At 37.9% G+C, this 22596-nt stretch overlaps 1 protein-coding gene across 4 annotated transcripts in view; it reads right to left on the reverse strand.

The window, feature by feature from the left end:
• The window catches only part of LOC134541563 (protein cycle), a 320442-nt gene that overhangs the window by 48149 nt on the left and 249697 nt on the right, over positions 1–22596 (reverse strand). For all 4 annotated transcript variants that reach the window (XM_063385080.1, XM_063385086.1, XM_063385105.1 and 1 more), the window contains one exon: positions 16500–16631. In XM_063385080.1, coding sequence (XP_063241150.1) covers positions 16500–16631 — 132 coding nt within the window. The remainder of the gene's footprint in view (positions 1–16499; positions 16632–22596) is intronic.

A 22596-nucleotide genomic window follows, 5' to 3' on the forward strand; every position in this document is an offset into this window, starting at 1 on the left:
AGCTAAGTTTTCCTGGTTGTTCGGACCCCGACGTCTTGGAGGAACCTGAACAGCGGCGTCGCCCCACGCCAATTTGACTTCTCCACAAATTGTCGGCGCGAATTCGAAAGGACGGAAACCTCTGTACAGTTCACCCCCGGGGTTAATTATCAGTCATTGTTCGACACGTGACGCAAGTTCCTTAGTTCTGAGTTCCTCGGCGGCAGGTCCGGATGGAAGCCGGGCAAAAGTCGCTCCGCCGCCGAACACCCGACGACGCGGCTCCTACAGAAAAGGAGGGGGGGGGGATACCGGCGGCACCGCGGAGTCGGGAGTCTCAAGGAGAGGCGTGCTGTGACGTAGCTGGTCGCCATATTGTTCCACCCAAAACACTGCGGGAACGGTGCTCGATTACGTCAGATGAATCTCCGTCGTTAAACGCAGTCGCTTCCGTACAAAACACTCGTTTAAAAAAATGTTTTCACGGCCAATGTTCTGTGCGTCTAAACGATACTGCGCAACTGTGTGACTGAAGACACCCGGCGAGCATGTAATCATGCAGACGTGGTAACCCGAGATCTCCCGATCAGAAACATCGCACACCTCCCGAGTATGAGAACCTCGCGGGCTAGTCCGTACATGCTGGGGTCCTCCACGCTCGTCCACGCCACGTCAGCCAGTCTTGTCTTCGCGTTGTGTTACAAAGTGAACCGATACTCAGTATAGTGGTGTTTGTTGGTTTCATTCACAACAACAAAAAATAACTTTTTTTTTTACTTAATAAAAAAGGATTTGGTGCTATTTTGCTTTTTGTAAATATCTTTGTTTACTCTTTTTAACTAAAAATTCATAAATATATATATTTTTTTAATATATATACTAACACCGGTGTATTAGAAAGACAAACATTCGGAAAAGGGCGAGGGGACGATTTATCTAAAAAAAAAATTGGTTGTCTGTAAAGTCGGTTTATGGACGATAGTTTAACGTAACAACGTCATAACAAAACATTGATGAAATGATTCCATACTTTTATGAATAAAATTGAATCATTTTTGTTGAATTATCACTATTTTGTATGGTTCCAAAGAAGGAGTGAAATGAAATCTACAATTTAATTGATAAATTTACTTTTATTTGCACTCATTAATTCAAATATGTTTATTACTTTAACGAAGAGATAATTTCAACTATAACTTTTATACATGTTTGCTATTTAACTTCTTCCAATCTGTGTTATTCTGTTAAGGATAGGACGATGATAGGAAAAGTAGGAAACGAATGGGAGTGTTTCAAGTTTAATGTGCCTCGAAAAAGTCAAATCGATGGTTGTTCCAATCGAGTGTAAGAGAGATAGATGCGGCGCAAGCGTACAATGAGCGTAACGGAACACAGCGTAACGGAACAATGTGAGTAACGGGACACTTTTTTGTACGTGCTGCCGGCGTTCATCGATTTATTAGACGTCACGTCAATAATCTCTTCGTTAAAGTAATAAATACATTTGAATTAATGAGTGCAATTAAAAGTAAATTTATCAATTAAATTGTAGATTTCATTTCACTCCTTCTTTGTATCCATACAAAATAGTGATAATTCAATAAAAATGATTCAGTTTTATTAATAAAAATATGCAATCATTTCATCAATGTTTTTTTATGACGTCACGTTAAACTATCGTCCGTAAACCGAATTTACAGACAACCAATTGTTTTAATTAATTATGTAGTCAACTAGATGATATTCTTATCAAGTTACTTAATCGGTATTTTATTATGACGAGCTGGCCTCCTCCCGAACAAAGGACGCATGCAGCCCGGCCTATGCTAGGCTGCAGTTCAGCTGCACTGCTGCTGCGTGCGAACCCGTGTGGTTGGACGTGCGGCGGACTGGCAGCAGCGTCCGACTCTCGCCTCGGGGGAACAGGTCGTGCCTACGCTACTGGACTAAGATACAGTGGTATTCCGAGCTTAGTTGTTCCTCAGAATAACGAAGATTCCTCTTCTCCTATATGTGGTTACTTTTCAGGGAGGAAATGAAACAACCACCGCATTCTTGGTGACCCAGAGACATTCAGAAAACAGTTTCTCTTAAGGGCTATGTCCCGACCCAGGTCATTGTTTTATATTGACGTTCCATAAGGTTAAACTTGCTGACTTTTTGAATAGCTGAACTTTCACTAAATGAAAAAAAAAAAATTATCGTATACTTTTTGCATAATTAGCAGGCCATTTTCATTTTTAACGTTTACGTGCGGTATGGATAAGGAGAATGAAATTGAATATAAAACAAACTTTTTTTTTGTTGTGAGTCAATTTTACTGACTATAATGGTTTAGTTTCTTTCAAAAAATTTTAATTTAACGTTGTCTTTTAAAATCCTCAGAATTTTTATGATTTTAAAGGGCTAAATAAAATTAGATAAATTTTTTTCTGAAAGAATTACAACCTTATCACGCAGTAGCAACAGCATTGCCTTCAAACACAAAAATTTTCATTATTTTTTTCTATTTGGTTCTCCTAGTCCATACTGCATAAATAAAGTAAACTTTGCCAACATAATATGCAAAAAAAAATATGAACAATATATTATTATTTTTTAAGTTCGACCACTCAAATAATCTAGGTACAAGGTTAACCGTGTAAAACTTAAATATAAAATGACCTGGAACGGGATATACCCCTTAACGACCATTCCCGACCAACACAGAGCCATTGCAAACATGAACACGGGGTGTGTTGAATTTTAACCAGATGTCAACTTATTCCCATGAAAAATAATTATGTGCACACACAGACAATTTTTCACTAAGCATAAAAATAGATAAAATGTTAATGCTTCCAATGAATAAATTTCTGAAAACAATAATTATAATAGCCCTTTAGCTGCAAAAAAAAGATGTATTCGACTGTTAGGACAAATCTGCGTTATGTAACAGTGGGGGTAAATTAGTTATAACAAGCTTGTCCTTCAAAGTTTTCGAAAAATTTTAAAATACTCGTTCTGTAATACTGTAAATTGGCATAGAATTACTGCGTGCATAAGGGTGCATGTCCCGTTACAAGTATTTTTTTATACTTACGTTCCACACGGCCAAATCTATTTTTGAGTGGCTAAACTTTCACAAAGTGAAAAAAAAATACATGCATAGATACTTTTGGCGTAGTTACCAAGCTAAGTTGCATTTTTAACGTTTTTGTGCAGTTAAGTAGAATGAAATGGAACGCAAAAATGGAACTTTCTAGGTTAAAAGTAAATTTTACTGGCTGCTATGTGATATGTTTTAATTTCATGTTCAGTGTTAAACGTAAAATTAAATACTGACTTCTTGGAACGGGACATGCGCCCTTGATAAAGCGTTCCTACGCGTCTCTGTCGGCGGATACGAAGTCCGGACCGGCTAGCGTGTTATAAAAACCTGGCTGTTCAAACTCCCTGCGACGCCGAACGGTCGCAGCTCTGGTTCGCTCTCCCCCTCCTCCTCCCCTCCCCCACAAGAGTTAAGGCGGCCGCGCACGCAGCACCTCAAGGACGACCGCATCGGTCGCCTCACGTGACCTCCCGGGACTGCTCTCGGCGCGCAGGTCTCGTGAGACTCGCATCCCCTCCCCTCTCCGTAACCATTCTCTTTTATTCAACTTTCTTTGCCCCTGCGAGTTGGGCAACCCGCGACGCGCTCCAGCACGACCACGTCAGAATCTGCGAGCCTGCAAGTTGAAAAGAGACTAACTCTTTGTCGTAGCTGTTGAAGTTTCGCGGCAGTCTACACGCGTTGTCGCATTACTGAACCCTTTTAGGTCTGTTCGTCCACCGATTTGGACAATTTATACCTCAATGATACATGGATTAAATAATCTTTGAATGTGTGGGTTATGGTATAACCTTCATTCTAGTCGACATCGTTGTTTAGGGCTATGAAAAAAAGTTAAATATTACGTTCTATTTTATAATATAAAAATATATTTACATGCATTACAATTACAGCTTAACATTATTTCGACAAAAAATATAAAAAAAAAATAGTTAAGTTAAAAATTAAAAAATATATATCTTAGAAAATAACAAAGTGTGGCTGAATGGTCATTAGTTTATATTTGCGTCAAACACGGTTAAACGTGTACTCTCTTTGAGTGACTGAATTTCAATCAAATAAATATATGAAGTTGATTGGCTTAGCCGCGTCCAAGGCGAATATATCACCAACGTTTCGGTCGACAATGCAGTCGCCATCATCAGGGTAGCGTTACCGACTGAGGTTATTACAAGTTCTCCTGCCTTTTAAAAAATCTCGCCTGAGATGGGAGTGTTTCCCAACAGGCTGCAGCTGTGAGCCAAACACAGCCTTCCTTTTGTCTGGTAGGCCTGTTGCTTTGGCCAATCGGAGCTGGGCTTCTGTGCTGGCCAATCAGTGGTCTCTTTTCTTCTGATTGGCTGGGATGTTTGGTCAACCAGAGGCCACCTGACTTTCGTTAGATGGCGACTGCAACGTCGACTGCAACGTCGACTGAAACGTCGGTGATAAAATTAACCTTGGACGCGGCTACAACCCAGAAACCAAGCAACTTCAATGGTCGAAAAAGCCTGCGATCTTTAAAATAAATATATACCTACTTACGGATGCCTTGCGTACTTTTAATCATAATAATCTGCCAATGTTTAATTTTCAATGTGTTTGTGAAATATGGATAATGAAAGCAAAATTGTATAAATATAAAACCTTTTTAGGTTTAAAGGCAATGCTACCAGCTGCTTCGTGATATGGTTTAAATTTCTTTCAGAAAAAATTAATTGATTTTGCCTAGCCTTTTAACATCCTCGGAATTTTGAGAATTTTAAAAGACCAGATGAAAAAAATTAAATTTTTCTGAACGTAATTTAAACCACATCACGAAGCAGACAGTAGCATTGCCTTCAATATATATGTATATGTGTGTGTAGGTGTGTGTGTGTGTGTGTGTGTGTAAATATAGATATCGAAAGTTCAGGAATTCAAAGAATCTGCAATTGTAAATTGTTCAACGTAAACATAAAATGACCTAGAAAGCGGGCTAAGTTAAGCTCTCTCGCCACTTGCGGACTCGTATGGCGCCCTGGCTCGCAGACGCATGACTAACGGGTGACACACACGCTCAAAGGACCTTTGAACGAGGCGCAGGAAAAATAACAAATAGGGTGATGATTAATCGTCAGGAAATTTGAATATCCAATAGACTCAAAAGCATTTATTTCATATCGGCAGCATTTCTTCAGCTATTGGTTCTGAAACGGGGTGCGTCGTTTGTCCTGAAAGATTTGTCTTAGGGCGGTATTCCAAGACACTCGGGTAAGGTAGCGAATAAGCCCTGCCTTTGGGACACAACCGTAACTTAACTCGCGGGCCGTATTCCAGAACATGTCCAAACCGAATCCCTGTAAAGAAACAAATCTGCAAATGTTTATATAAACGGCGCACTGCACGGGCTAGAAACTTGTTTCAACGCAATCTAGCGAACGTTTCGCAACCATCGATACAATTGTTACGGAAAAAAATACTAGAAATAGCAGCACTGTGGGGAAAAAAAGTATAAACGTTTTTCTAATTTTCTCAAGTACTTTTTAAGTTGTGATTATTTTTTGTTATGACCATTAAAGTGTACAAAATGTATTCCAGGATAGTTTCAAAAATCATAAAGTTTCATTTGGCACACCAACACGCTTGGTACGTCCCCCGATTATCACGTAAATCACTATATATGAGTTAATGACACAAAAGCGGGTTCGCCATTTGGACGAAACACCCATTAAGCATGCGCTGAATTTGGGCAACATATCGGCAAGGATAGGACACTAAAATCCGTTCCCTAAAAATGAGACTATCCTGTCGTGAACTAGGAATGCGGTTAGTTCAACACCTAAACCCTTACATTAGATTATATATTATATAAACTCTTATATTATGTAAAGTATTTTATCCTACAAACCAGGATAAACGACTTTAGAACAAACGACACAAGGATAAACGACTGAATGAAAACTACTTTATGGCAAATGATTTTAGGACAAACGACGTGTCACAGAGAGAAACACCAGTGTGAACTGAACTGTCACATAATACAATGTCCATGATTTGTTTGAAAAAAAAAACCTAATTGCTTGGTCGCCACGCGCGTTTGAAGTGAAAATTCGCAGATAAGAGAAACACGTGTAACCATGCGTTGAAATATACCTCTAATTACTAGTGTACAACCAGGTCTTCAGTGTAATATAAGAATCAATCAATGGGTTATAATAGCTCAAATATGATACATAACCCTATTGAAAATTTATATACAAATTGTCACAATTCTAAAGCTAACACCGGATCAACCTCAAAGTTTTAAGTTTATAGTTGCGAATTGAAAGTTGCTAAAGTAGGCAAAAGCATGAGAAAGTACGTAAACGTTTACATAAGTATTGGAAGGTAAACGAAACCATGCGTTATTGCTGCCACCTGTAACCGACTGTAAAGATGATTCAATTCAAAACTTTATTTTTAAACCCCGCGACATGGAGCAATATTAGTAACAAACGTTACACATGTTAACTCCTTTACCTACTCACTTCCGTTGGCCTGTGATTTTGATATTACTCTACCGGCTGTAACTTCAAGCACTTTGCTGAACTAAACACGCATTTTCCAACCGCAAGACTGAGCAGAAGTCACGTTGTTTCCATACATCACCGTGGTTTCTAGCATTCACGTCGAAGAAACTGCGAATGTTATTAGCCTTTATTCCCTGTAGCCAATTCCCATTTTTCTGACTATCATCATAATTGTTTTCCATTTTTCTCGGCCAAAATCTTATTATAGCCGATGAAGCAAGCACTTCCACCTCCATCAACGTAGATTATTCTTTCTACGATTATTTTCTCCTGTAGCCTCTCGAGTTTAATCTTCTTTGCCAAACCGGTAATCTGCCCACACTTCCGCCATCTTATTTTCTAGTCGCTATTTTAACTACTACATTCGCCGCGTGTGAGATTAAGATGATGGTCTTTGCATTATTTTCTTTCTGTGGTGCAATTATTATAATTTCAGGAAGTCCTTGGGCCGCTCACCAGTTATACGTTTAGCCCTATCAGAAAGTCTAAAGTAGTCTTTGTCGTGTAATTAGCCTCCAATTTCGGCAGTTATAAAAATAGTACCAGTAGTATCTACTTTCCAACTTTCACTTGCAAAGCATTGAACACGGACGATTAACTGGCAGAACAACAGTGGAATAAAGATGCATAGACGATTGATTACTACTTTTGAGCACAGTCAATTACGTGGCACAGCTAATAAGACCTCCACTCCAACGTTTTCTGAGTTATTTAAATGAGTCATCTATTGTGGGTTTCCTTTTTATTAAATTCTTTATAGACCCATCAGCCTCTCTGTTCACTATCCGCGTACATGGCAGCGAAATGTCAAAGTTTAAGTAAATGTTCACGTTTGAGATATGAACGTTGGCGCCTATGCACGATTTATTTTTGGAGCGGGCAGCCTCTTGACAAAGTGAATAAAGAGTAACCGCTGTGAAGTTCCAGATGAACCCGGCTCTATCAGTCCTTAGTGCAGCTTAGTCGCTAATTAATATAATTATTATTACTTTAATCTTAAATCTTTAATAATTAATCTTTTAATGTGTTTTAACAATACCTACAGACTCTAACTTTGATAAACACTATGAAAGTAAATTAATCATTTATTCTTTTTGTATGTAATACGTTTCAGTGTAATTTTTTTAATCTTACCTGTATTTATTTTCAATTGTTAAATATTTGTGGCCGATACCTTCGATATTCGCACCAGTCCTTCAAATTTTTTTTATTGTTTATCCCATGTTTTTGTTGTTTATATTACTATTTGCCTTTGTATTTGTGTAGTGCCAGCCTATTTTGAACTATGTCTGCTGACTAGTGCTTAATTAATAAATAGGAACTGTAAATAACTTTATTGAACTATAAGTAAGAATATGGCACTACAACAGAACGGAGAAAGTGTCATTAGTGTTTTCTCTCCACAATACAAAAGGGCAAAAATCTAAAAAAATTATATCGGTGTAAAAAAAAATGTTACTCATTTCGGCAAAGCCTACAGGCGTAGATAGATTTCGAAGTACCTATTTCTTCTGGAAATGTTTTGGAAACTTCTATACACTCATGTACAGGGGCGCAACAACAGGGGGGGGGGGGAGGGTATTTCCCCCCCCCCCCTTCTGAAACCTTGAAGTGGGGGCAAATGGGGGCAAAGTAAGTGCTGTGTAATCAATTTTTAGATAATAAAACTGCTTAAATAGCACCATTTTCCACCTTGAAATACAAATTTTCCCGGGGGAGGACCCCCGGACCCCCCGCTTCAATCGATGATTTTTTATAAAAAGGTATATTGCCCCCCCCCCCTTTTGGAAATTTAGTTGTTGCGCCCCTGCTCATGGAACATTTTAATAACTTAATGCACATAAAATTCTATATGTTCGCCAATATTCAAAGAGATTGATTAAACATTTTCCCAAAATCCGTTAATGTTTTAAACTCCATAAATCCAGCATTGAATTTATTAACGAATTTCATATTATGCGAGTTGTGCAATTATGTATTACCTTTAAACACTATTTTTTATCCTTTGCACTAATACGTGGTAGTCGGAATTTTTTAGACATAGGTTTAAGGTACTATTAACATGGTTAAAAATAAATTTCGAAGAATTTTATACTTAAGAAGTTTGATTTTTTTTTTTTAGATTACAACCCCTGTTTCAATGGTAATAGTTCGTTTCATAAAAAAAATTTTCAGCCAATATTTTAGATAAAGTTTAGGAGTTTTACAAAAAAATTATAACGGATTTGAAGGCATATATATTTGAAAAAACAATGACTTTTTATCTTTCTACCATTGTAAGTTCCACCTCTCGCAGTAATGGTCTGTAACAAAAAATTTCCTTTAGACGAAAGTTTTCAACCATTTTTAAAAGTTTAAAAAAAATTAACATTAATTAGATAGAGTACATGGTAGGGAAGTTTTATGAATTTTCGTAATGGTTTGTATTATCAGGGATTGTTTCAGAAAAAAGTTTTAAATAAAAATTATAAGATTTACTAACAATGTGAAGGGATTCGATGGTGTGCCTACTACGGGAATTATTAATTTATTTTTGTTTTTTTAATCCCTCTTTAAAACACCCCTTGCAGCTATGGTTGGTTTTCTCTAAAATTATTTCAGACAAAAGTTTTCATAATATTTATATGTTTTACAAACAATCTGAACGGATTTGATAGTGTGCCTACTAAGGGAGTAATTAATTTTTTTTTTTTTGTCATTCAACCCCTGTATGTAATGGTTGATCGTATAAAAAATTATTTTAGGCCAATGTTGTAGGTATAATTTAAGGTTTTACAATGAAAGATAACGGATTAAAAAGTGTTCATGGTTTTATTAAATTTTACCCTTTATCTTTTCAACCCCCTGCAACAATGGCTCGTACTATCCAAAATTATTTCAGACAAAAGTTTTAAATAAAAATTATAAGATTTACAAACGAACTTAACGAATGTGATAGTGTTCTTAAAAAGGAATTAGATTTTATTTAATTTAATCCCTCTTTTTTTAAACCCATTGCAGCCATGGTTCGTCTAATTACAAATTGTTTCAGACAAAAGCTTTTGGTATTACTCCTACGAGTTATAATACTTTCAATATATAACGTTTACTATATAATAGGAGTTACAGCGAATTTTCTGTTTTTCAAAAAACCTCCCCCATTTTTACTCCTTTGGTCGGATATTGCCCATTTACAAATTCGGCTGAAATTTTCCACTACTGTATTTTTGTATCATTTGGAAGTGATTTGTGAAAAAATACGGCAGTTACCGTGTACCTTAAATTGTTATATATATAATATATACAATATATATAATATATATAATATATATGTGTGTGCGCGCATTATATATATATATATAATTTATGAGTTGACGATGGTTTTGGGGTCTATAATTCATGAATCGAAAAACTTAATTAAAACGTTCCGCCGGAAGTCACATCATGGTAACGGCTAAAATGGGTAGTATTTCTTTGAAATCCACCTAAAACTTACATGCGAATAGAAATGAATATATACTAGATACTATCGCAGTTAAGGTTTTTTACTAATCCGAGACATATTTCAAATTTAAATTACATGTAATATACAAATTTAAGGCTAGTTTACAGTTGAGTACTACTTAAAAAGTAACAGTTAGAAATGATCCTGTCCTTATCGTATACATAAGTGGAACTGTATTTTTATGTTGTTCAAAAAAGAGCGTTGTAGTGAAGGAGCCATAATTACATTTGCACAACGACAAAGTTGCACGTAACAAGAGACTTAAAGGACTGAAATGTTCCCTTCCTCCTCCCCTTTCCGACCCTCCATTTTTTGATCGCAAATTTCGCTGTATAAAATGACTTAAGTGGAAAAAACTCAAAAGGAGGGGGAGGGGATAAATGTATGAATAATATCAATTTCCCCGTCTCTGTTGTAACGAGCTTCTGGGTCAACTACTGCACGTTAATGTAACCAACAGTTATGTTGATGTCACCAACTGCGTATAGTAATATCAAGAATGTATACCGTTAGAAATTCGTTTAAAATACTTACTTTTGAACGAAAACTGCACCTCGACTGAACGAAGGATTTTCGGAGAGCCATATGACTGCATATTCTTTGGAACTACGCCGTATTCCAGGCTACAGCATGTTTGGCTGCGTGATTATTGTTTGGGGGGGGGGGGGCTTTTACCACACTTTTATTATATTGATCTGTATGTTTGAATGTACTCTGTAATAAAATCTTTCCATTCAATGATTACCCAATTTTCGACGTCCGAATATGTTGAAATGTTGCATACATATAAAGAACCTCTGGCAATACAATATTTTGATAACTTAAGACCTTAGTGTGAAGGGGGAGTGGGGTCAGAGGGTCAAAAAACCACTAATTTCGAGTTTTGGGTAATAACCATGCTTCTTGTGTATCCATGAGGTAGGCACATAGTGGGAATTTGCTCCGGGGTCGACTATGCTCCTAGAGGGGGGGGACTCTAAATTTCTAAAAGTTTAAAAATCAATGCTTTTTTTCGATTTGGAATGTTTCCGAGGTCGGGTTATGGTAGAAAATGTGCCCGGGGTTCGACTTTCTCCCCTTGGGAGGGGGAAGGGTTATTGACCTTTAAAAATGAAAACAAAAATTGGTTTTGAGTGGTCGAAAATGTGCTAGGGGAGGTGTTATAGCCATTCAAGTTTTAACGCTCCCGTAACTCGCCTTGGAGGCTGGTTTTAGGAAAACCCCGGGCTCAGTTAATGTGTACGTAATATAATGAATATCCCTGCCAAGTTTTAAGCCTGTAGACATATACTTGAAAGACGATCAAGAGATTTAATTTTACCTGGAACTCACAAAGTTATATCAGTGTTCATTAAAAATAACATTTGTTATTTAATTTCATAATACATTTTAACTGGAAAGCTAAAACCAGTGCCGCCTTAATTTTTATTAATTAATTAATTTCTGCAGTTCTGTGGTACTGCTGTAGTGCTAATGTGCTGTGATAAACAATTAAGTACAAAATGGGTAATGACAACTGTATCAAATATGGCGACATTTTATTTTGAGACTAAAAATAATAGAATAAACGTTTGTTTTAAAATACTAAAAAACGCTTTTATCATTGAATGAATAAAAAATTAAAAAATAAAATTTAAATTGAAGTTTTGTCTAACAGCCGAATAATGCACCAGAACTCTGGGTGGGGTGCTTGATTTCATTTGTCTCAAATTTCCTATCACTATTTTTAGGATGTAGTCATTACGAAAATGAATATATGATATTAATAACAATATGATTTTAAATAGTAATGGGGTTCTTGATATCATTTGTCTTACATTTTCTATCAGTAATAACAATATGATCTGTAATATAATTTCTATCACTAATTTTTTTTGGATATGTACAGTCAATACGAAAATTACTATATTCACTTAATAACAATAATGAACTTAAAATTTTTAATGAGGTGCTGCATATCATTTGTCTTTTAAATTTACTATCACTAATTTAGGAAAGTCATTACGAAATTTTAAGATATAGTCATTACAAAAATGAAAGAAGAGAGCACCCCACACTTTTAGTTATACAGATGCATTATTTGGCTGTTGGATAAAAAACTTAACTTCATAGCATTAACTGTTTAGTTAATTTTAACAAGACGGGTAGTGTTTTAGTTAGTAAAATTCCTTGTCGAAAATCAAGTACAAAGCCGGGGTTTACTTTTTTTCAAGTCTTTTTCGCTTTTATCGGAGCCGTTTCACTATAGTGTTTGTAATTTCGGTCTGCTAATCGAAATATTTAATAGTCGACGTAGCTGCTCTAGCAGCGAATTCTAGCGGCGTTTCCGGAAAATACGTGTGATTCGCGTCAAGACATGTAGTTGAAAACACGATTTGCGTGTGTTTATTACGCTCGTATTTTATTTTGAAGAATGCTATAGTGTTCGAGTTACGTATTGTAAAAGGTATATTAAACATGAGAAAACATAAATTTGCTCATTACCGAGGTTAGATGTTACATATCTCTGGTGAGTACTGAAAGACTCACTCTCACACACACACGCATAAATATTTTTTTAATTGTTCATTTACCCATATGACGCTTGTGGATTCGTCTTCAGAGTAAACATCGCTGGATGATACGTAAACATCGCTGGATGATACGTAACCAGTAGGTACCTACTCGATAATTTGCGACGAAAAACATTTTTAACTGCGTACTACAACCCACCAGATAACTGAACCTAATGATCAGTGTGGACGCGTTGCGGGTGTCGAAATGCGGGTCCACCAGTCCCGCACGTGCTTCGCGGTACAGGCGCGGGAAATGCCACGGGTCGGGGGTCGCTCACGATCGAGACCTCCCCGACCCCTATTCTCCTCCTGCGCGCCTGGCTCCGACGTCTGCAGCGAGGGTCTTTACGTCTCATCTGCAGCAAACATGCATGGCTAGGGGGGCGCACCATCATTTATCCTTCGCACACATTCCTCACTCGCCTACAGTCATCGTACGATAATTTCCTAACCGTTGTATCATAATTGCGGTGCGGCGTACCGTAATTATGGCGTGTACCGTAGAAGTTTGTTAGAAATAGCTTGCACCGTAACTGTGAAAAGGGATGATAAACGTAATAATAACAGAAAAATATTATCAAGAAAAAATTGTGAACATAAAGTTTACCACATTTTGCACGAATTTACGCCTACACTATCCAGTGATTTTGAACTTTATTTTTTACACAAAAATGGGGATATTTAATGCTCCACGCTTTATAGCCATGGTTAATAATTGCGAAATTGCTAAAACATATGCTGATATACTATTTTTACATAAGTAAACACACAAGCAATCTATCCGGAGACCCTATGTCACCTAACATTTAATAAAACTACACCAATAGCTAGTCTATATGCGTCTAATTGTACCTGGAATTACTTACAGAGGCATTAGAAATTGATTTTTTTTTTAGCTGCTGGAATTATTTTTGTTGTTTACTTTCTCCACAGGCGACAATCTATACTAATATTATAAAGCTGAAGAGTTTGTTTGTTTGAACGCGCTAATCTCAGGAACCACTTGTCCGATTTGAAAAATTATTTCAGTGTTGGATAGTACATTTATCGAGGAAGGCTATAGGCTATATTATATTATTAATAACATTAGGGATCCTTAATAAAAGTCCAATTTAGAATCAAATGCGTTGGAGGGGGTTAGATACAACATGCAGTACACGTACGAAGTGTGTGTTGGCAATGCCGCAGGCGCTAGAAGTTTATTTCCTATTGCCTATTAACATTGTTGCCACGCACTAGATGCCTTATCATTCTTAATTTTCCCATACAAGTAAAAAACACCCGTGTGATATTAACAACGAAGCAATCAGTACCCTCATAAGAGTTCAATTAGTATTTAAATACTTTTTATCACTTTAAATCGCTAACCTAAACTATTGTTTTTTTTTTCCTCTCTCTGTGTTTATTTTTTTTCTTTTACTAGAATTATTTTTATTATTTTTAATTAATTTTCATTTTTCGGACCATCAATAATTTTCCTCTCCCGTTACAATTCTGACAAGGAATTGTATATATGTGTGTGTATATATATATATATATATATCTTATATATAAAATTCTCGTGTCACAGTTTTCGTTGCCATACTCCTCCGAAACGGCTTGACCGATTTTGATGAAATTTTTTGTGCTTATCCGGTATCTATGAGAATCGGCCAACATCTATTTTTCATCCCCCTAAATGTTAGGGGTAGTCCACCCCTAAATTTTTTTTTTATTTCCAGTTTTTGGTAGGAAATCACTATGGCAACGGCTGTTGCTTTGTTGATGCTTCATTCGTCTCTATGGCAACGGCTATTTCATTGTTAGTGCAGTCCTCATCACCGTTGAAATTTTGCAAGTGGTAGTGGGAGGGGGAGGTGTGGCGGGAGTGGGAGGGGGAGGTGTGGTGGTAGTGGGGGGTGGAGGGGGAGGTGTGGTGGTAGTGGGAAGGGGAGGTGTGGCGGGAGTGGGAGGGGGAGGTGTGGCGGGAGTGGGAGGGGGAGGTGTGGCGGTAGTGGGCAGGGGTAGGGGGAGGGTGGGAGAGGGACCGCCGACGCCGAGCAGATTTTTTCGCGAAATATGCCTGCCCCTAATGTTCCTTATGTTACGCAGGATGACATTTTCCGAAAATTAGATCTAATGGGTGGTTAAAACCAGGCAACAGTGGGTACTTTGTCTGCATGAGAACAGTATTTTGCATTGTTCATGCCTTCTGCGTCTCCATGGCAACGGTCATCGCGCGGCAGTGGCGTACCCACAACGAGGGGCATGTATTATGAGCGGCGCAAGAGTGATCTGCCTGTAGACTGCCGTAGCGAAGTACGGGTACATCAGTTGTACGTTGCGTGCACGAGTCGGGTAACCATCGGTGCTATTCATTTTCTCTCCGGTACATTATACAGCATTGTAATAAATTTTCACTGAATTTTTTTTTATTTACCATTACTATAAATGGGAGATGTGGCTTAATTTTTTTCCATTAGTACCTATAGCCGTGCAAAGCCGGGTCGGGCAGCTAGTATATATATATATATATATATATATATATATATATATATATATATATATATAAGCGAAATACTACTCACTGACTCACTCATCACGAGATCTCTAAAACTATACACCCGATTGACTTGAAATTTAGCATAGTTACTCAATTTGTGATGTAGACGCTCACTAAGAACGGATTCTGCGGAAATCCGATCCCAAGGGGAGTTTCGGGGGCGTAATATATCAAAATTTCCAGTTTTTGGTAGGAAATCACCATGGCAACGGCTGTTGCTTTGTTGATGCTTCATTCGTCTATATGGCAACGACTATTTCATTGTTAGTGCAGTCCTCATCACCGTTGAAATTTTGCGGGTACTTTAAATATCAAAAATTGCCCTTTTTTTTTTCAAGTATATATATTTTACAGGCTTGAAACTTCACAGTAATGTTTCTTATGTTACGCAGGATGTCATTTTCCGAAAATTAGATCTAATGGGTGGTTAAAACCAGGCAACAGTGGGTACTATGTCTGCATGAGAACAGGATTTTGCATTGATCGTGCCTTCTGCGTATCCATGGCAACGGGCATCGCGCGGCAGTGGCGTACCCACAAGGAGGGGCATGTATAATGAGCGGCGCAAGAGTGATCTGCCTGTAGACTGCCGTAGCGAAGTACGGGTACATCAGTTGTACGTTGCGTGCACGAGTCGGGAAACAATCGCTGGTATTCATTTTCTCTCCGGTATATTATAAAACATTGTAATAAATTTTTACTGAATTTTTTTTATTTACCATTACTGTAAATGGGAGATGTGGCTTAATTTTTTTCCATTAGTATAGCCGTGCGAAGCCGGGTCGGGCAGCTAGTAGACAATACGGACGGAGCTTCGAAAATGATGGGACGGACGTGACATCAAACAAGATGGTCAGCGGGGTTTTGATCATAGGCAACGAGCGGCGGACGTGGCCGAACATGACCGAATCCTTACGATTGGCCAGGCAGGAAGTGCCATTTTAATAATGTTTCTTATGTATAATATAATCAAACTTGTATTACTGTGAAAAGATCAACACATTTACAAAAAAAATGTACATGAGGTGCAGTTAAATAACTCAGAATAACGTCACTGGAGTTAACCTCATCATTCTCCGCTTTCTTTGCCAACTCACAACCCTCGCCCCCCCCCCCTTCACCATTTTTGGCTCATTTTTAATAATCATTTATTTTCAATAAATAATTTAATACCAATAAATGTGAGAACAATAAATTATTTAAATTGTAGTATAGACAGAAACTTCGGCATTAGAGCCTACCTTAAACCACACTAGAAATATATAGGTAATAGTAAACCTTTAATGACGAAAATTGTGAGTCGCGTTAGCGAACTTACCTGTAAGCGCCCTTCCGTTTCCGCGACAACTCTCTCGTGCTATCAACGGGCTGGTGTAATTCCATAGCCACGCCACTAGATAGCGTCTGAGTCGGACCTCCTCCTAGGTACATGGATGTGGAACAGGTACTTCTGGAAAAAAAAAAAAAACGACGTTTATTGTATAACTTATGATCTGGGATCGCCAATCGTGTGTCAGCGCTATGTGTTCGTCGGCCGAGGCCAGATCTGTCAGCGGACAGTACTGACGCCTCTGACGGAGTGCTTTCGAAGAAACAGAGAGAGATAGAGAAGATCGACTGCAGTGTCGTCGAGGAGAGAGGGGTCATGAAATTCCCCCTCCCCGGGGCCACAATCCCGAAAAACTAATTTCATTTCCCTCCCCCTTTTTTTTATAGTTTAAAGTACATACGGATGAGTTGCTATACTGCACTGAAATATTGAAATATTTTGTAACCTATTAAAAAGGTATATCATAAATCCATAGTCAAACCAATGGAAATTTTATGATATTCCAGGAAGTTGGCAATCTCGGCTCGAAACCAGCGCGGCGACACGTCACTATTCCTCATACCCCCGTCGCCGCTTCACCACATGTTGACAAACCCTCAGTGACGTGTATGTTTTGTTGTGTTTTTTTTTTGTCATAGCTCGATTTCCGTCTTGTGAGCTGCGCATGCGCCTTGGCACTGACGTCGGGATTTAAGCATTATAACGCGACAGAAACGTCCTATTCTCATTTATATTTCACGGGCTACGTTGGTTTAGGCGTCGGGTGTAGGGTCGATTTATATGGCTTGGTGTTTGTTCGTCACTGTGGCCCCGAATTTAACATAAATGTAAATTCACCTGTTAAAATTAAAAATTTTCTGCTTTCCTTTCCGCCACCATCTTGTGCAAATTATTATTCAATTTAGCGATGGTTGTTGTCCGTTTTAATTATATTCCTTTTATAGTTAACTGTCTTAAACGTCACCACATAAATGGGTTTCATCTCCCGTGCGCTGTATAATAGCTCTAATCTCTCATTCGGATATGTAATTGTAAATGCACCATGGTTGTAGTTCCCCATTACTGTTGGTGTTTGTTTTGCGACACATTTACGTTCGGATCAAATGTTCAGCTCGGATACGACATGGTACGTGCTCTGTGTCTCACTGGACTGCGCGTGCTGAGACTCGTCTACCCTGTTAAGCGAATCACATGTTTTGCATTGACATGCCAGCGTGTTTATCCTGGGGCGTACTTAATTTCATTCTGCCCGTTAAAATTTTTGTTAACTTTTAACTTGACGTGTTAGTGACGCTACTGGGTAACTTGTACTGCTGCCTGCGGTTTGTTATGATCAGGTACCCGGGAAACGTATTTCGCGTTTCGTTATGCTTTCTCGTGTTTAATCAGGGTTTATGTGTAGTCCTGTTGTTAACGATAGAAATTTCATGTAACACGTAAATTACGTAACTGCAACTGTTTGATACTATGCGCTTCTGTAGGTGCTTAGGCTATATTGTACCTTCATTGTAAATGTGTGCGATCACTTTTGATATACTATACGTCACGTATTATTTTAATCATAGCGAACCATTTCTACTAACGATACTTGAATATTGTGAGGTCTTATATGATATCATTTTTTTTTTTGTAAACTTCAGTGGAATTTATATGTATCTTAGATATTTTGGCTTTTCTGTGATCAATTTTCCACGAGGTTTATTAGACACGTGTGACGTGCTGTTAACACTGTTTTGTTATCTAACTGAATAAAACGATATTTTTGATACTTGAAAATATATGGACGTATTCTCTTTGTATCGTGATCACGCCGTTACTTATGAACTACTATACATATTTATTTGTCTTTAAGAACCTGATAGAGAACGCCTACACCACTCCTTGGTTCTTCCACGTACCAAAACTTGGCTTTTTTTAAGCGACTGTTTGCTCTTTAGCTTTCTTAATCTGGCAGTTGGAAGCTACTGGGCCGCTGTTCGATTCTCTGAGGGGTCAAAAAGCCTTAAATATTGTCTACTATAGAAAGTGAAAATATTCTTCGCCGCCGCCCCCCCCCCTTTTCCCCTCAAGGAAAAAAGTCAAGAATTATTGGGGGGGGGGGCCGCAGTTTAATTTACGAGATTTATTTATTTTTGAAAGCATGAGTTTTCCCTGGTCGAGATGTGAAATACACATTTATTACTTGGAGACAAGTTGTGCAATACACAAAGTTCACGTTTACAGTTATGGCCACGGTAACGTTTGAGACTTTTTCTTTTAATGTGGAGTTTAAAAAGTTGCACATAAAGAAATGGGGAGCGGGCCCGACCAAACTGCCTGACACTGGACCCTAGGTTTGTTTCGACGGCCCTGGCCGAGTTACCCATGTTGTACCAAAAACATAGACTCGACTTAGGGTCTAAACTGTTTCCCACGGCTGGTGTATGTCCTTAAAGTTGGAGCTGACCAACTGGTTTATTGCAGATTAAATTGAGAATATTTAAAAACACTAAGAGAATGAAAAGTATTTAATTGAACAAAATAAAAAACATATTAAATTGTGTTAGACCTTTAACTTCGTTTTGTAAAAAAAGTTAACATAAAATTTAGAGCGATAAACTTCAACGCCTACAGGTACGCAACACTCGCAACGCCCAGTGTGCTAGCGCTGCTACAAATCAGGGGCATTTATTCAGTTAGGTACACGTCTATTAAGATATTTTAAAGGAAAATTTTATTTCATAACAAAAGTTATCTATACAGACGGATTAATAAGAAACATATAAAAACCACAATATACTTCAGCATCACATTAATTATGAGAAATAAAGATGGAGAACGCCATTAATTCAGTGAAATAATTTTATGAAACAAACAAGATTTTTCTATCGTTTTAGAACTTTATTCTTTTTTTTTATATATGTGAACATTTTCTGGTAATTTTTCGAGTAAACTGTTTTTCCAGCTTCAAAAGGCACATTTGGGAAGCACTTTGGACAGTAAGTTGTGGATATGTTTTAACTCATTGTTTTCAAGTAGAACCTGCAGCCGAACCTGTGGGCAGAGTTCAGATCCGCCCTGCACATGGGCGACTCAGGGCAGGCAAGCGGGCAACCACCCAGAAGGTCACCACGCCAGCGGCTTTACTATACCGACGCAACTGCAAGTAACATTTTTTGTCATTAAATTGTCTAGCCATACTCATTACATTACGCAACAATTATTTATTTGGATATAATAATATTAAATTCACCTTTATTGTTATTCATTTTTTTACTTTTAAGATATAACTAAATTAACAAAACCATAGTCGAAATTTAGGTTCCTGGTTAGTTTTAAAATGTTAATTTAAAGAGTTTATTTTTCGTTTTCCCCGGGAGCTCGTTTGTTTCTCAGGGAGCTGTTCTGAACCCCGAGCTTCCCCTCCCCCCTTTCCGGCTAAATATTATTGCCTCGCAAAAGTAAATGAACTAGGGCCCCGCGCAGTCTAGAGCCGCCTCTGCCTGTCTAACATGGCAGCAACACTCCAGCATCTACGTGGAGTGGGATCTCCACATGGGCCCGGCAGTGGGGTGTCGAACACAGTCCTCTTCCGCGCACGGTGCGCGGAGCTTCAGGAAAAACAGCGCGATTTCAAAACTACTCCGGATATCCAAGTGGGGTCTAGTTCCGAGAAGCATTTAAGAATTCGCTGAGGGCCGAAAATTACATCTGATTTCGGATTAAGTTTTCAAACTGTGTTTTTAGAACAGTGAAAATGGTTAAAAGGCGTGCTTTCGGAGTAATTTTTTAGGCGTAAAACAACCGGTAAAGATTCTTGAGAACACTTAAAGGCCTTGCATTACACCTTTGTGTTAATTTCTAGGCCATATAATGTTACGGTCACCGCTCAAATTTCACAGAGAAGACTCCGCACCAGATCAGAGCCTTGCGCTTAGAGACGATACCACGCTAGAAATACCAGCGAGCGTCGCGCTTATCATCTCGTCTCACTAACACACACAAACCCCGACCAGACGGCGCTATATCGCTAGACTGTTTCATTAGTCCCTCTGAGGCGTCAGAAGGCAACGTCTGGGACAGCTCCGTGGACATGGTTAGTGCTCTGGAAATGTTTTGGGGTACATTGAAATACGTCATGGGTATATATCCCTAGAGAAGGGGGGAGGGGTTGGAATTCAGAAGCCCCTCACTGAGAGGCCCGCTTGCGCTTGCAAAATCGTGACCGTAAAACGGGATTGATATATGTAAACGTCAAAACTATGTTTCATGGAAAACTTTCTGTATATTTTATATTTTAAAGTTTTCTGCTTATTGCATGCATATAGGTCAAAATATGAGTTATATACGACACACAATTACCCTATCCAAAGATTAATTGTGTCGGTTAAAACCCACGCTCAAAACTATCAGGCCATGCAAATCTCTTCCCCCCCCCCCCCAAACAACGACCCCAAACGAATTACCGCGGGCTTCCTTTATGAATCCTAAAGATTAACGTCCGTAAACGATTCTGACAGACTGGTTTCGTGAAACAACCATCATATTTTACTACCAAACCTATATGCAAAATGGGTAATAAAAAACAGAATTGATCCAATCCTCTAAACATTATTAGACCTACTTTTTTGGAAGGTGTTTGAGAGTGTGGCTGTTCCGATGTCATTTCAAAACATCTTTCATAGACATGCGACATTGCTGGTTTTATCATTTTCTTTCCCAGTTCCGAAATGACCGATGCATAACTGGGCCATTAGGGCTTTAATACGTTAATTGAATGATTCTTGCAATGGGTCACGGGAAAGATTAATTTCAAATTTTTTTATGCACGTACACCATGACTGTAGTACTAAATCAACTTGATCTGAAAAATTTGGAATTACCAGTAGCATTAATTTAAAAAAAATAATAATAACAATTAAAATACGCAGTTTAGGTCGACGAGACTCAAGTAAGTATATGGTGTATGTCCATAAAAAGGAAAGAATCAATCTTCTCCAATGCATGAATCATTTAAACAGTTTTATGACCTTTCTCTGCTCACTGCTTGCGCGTGAGGGAGATAACATAACCAAAAAAAAAGGGGGTTGTCTGTAAAGTTGGTTTACGGACGATAATTTTACGTGATAACGTCATCTATACTAATATTATAAAGCTGAAGAGTTTGTTTGTTTGGTTGTTTGTTTGAACGCGCTAATCTCAGGAACCACTGGTCCGATTTGAAAAATTCTTTCAGTGTTGGATAGTACATTTATCGAGGAAGGCTATATGCTATATTATATTATCAATAACATTAGGGATCCTTACTGAAAGTCCAATTTAGAATCAAATGCGTTGGAGGGGGTTAGATACAACATGCAGTACACGTACGAAGTGTGTGTTGACAATGCCGCAGGCGCTATAATTTTATTTCCTATTGCCTATTAACATTGTTGCCACGCACTAGATGCCTTATCATTCTTAATTTTCCCATACAAGTAAAAAACACCCGTGTGATATTAACAACGAAGCAATCAGTACCCTCATATAGAATACATAGAGATAGTGTGAGGTATATATGTAGATATAAAGAGATAAATACATATAGAGAGATACATAGATATATAGGACTATAGATTTAGATAGAGATAAATATATATTTAGAGACATGGATAGATTATTTGTATATGTGTAACTACTTCAAACATATTACAAAACAAAACTGAATGAGGCATTGCAATGCATGCCGAGCATTAGCTAGATAATGGAATCTTTTCAATATTAGTAATCCCTTATTTCTCAGTTTTTTTTCTATGTTGCTTTATAGAGTCTAGATTACATACAGACCAGGTAAATAACTATAAACTGAGAGAACAACGTCTGTCGGGATCTGAAAGTGATATAAATTATTTTGCATACTTGACATTCAAATTAAGAAGACAATTACTAACTACATCTGATCTCTAAACAGTTCCCCTTCACCCTGTGTTCAGCCCGGGCAACGCTGGGTACTGCAGCTAGTAAGTAAACAATGATGAAAAATTGCATACTTTTTAATTTTCAAATATTATTTACAGTTTTTGCAAATTTCATCTAAATAATTTGTTTAAATATAATCACGAACAAT

Source organism: Bacillus rossius, chromosome 1 (genome assembly GCF_032445375.1).
Source record: "Bacillus rossius redtenbacheri isolate Brsri chromosome 1, Brsri_v3, whole genome shotgun sequence".
Classification (NCBI taxonomy): domain Eukaryota; kingdom Metazoa; phylum Arthropoda; class Insecta; order Phasmatodea; family Bacillidae; genus Bacillus; species Bacillus rossius.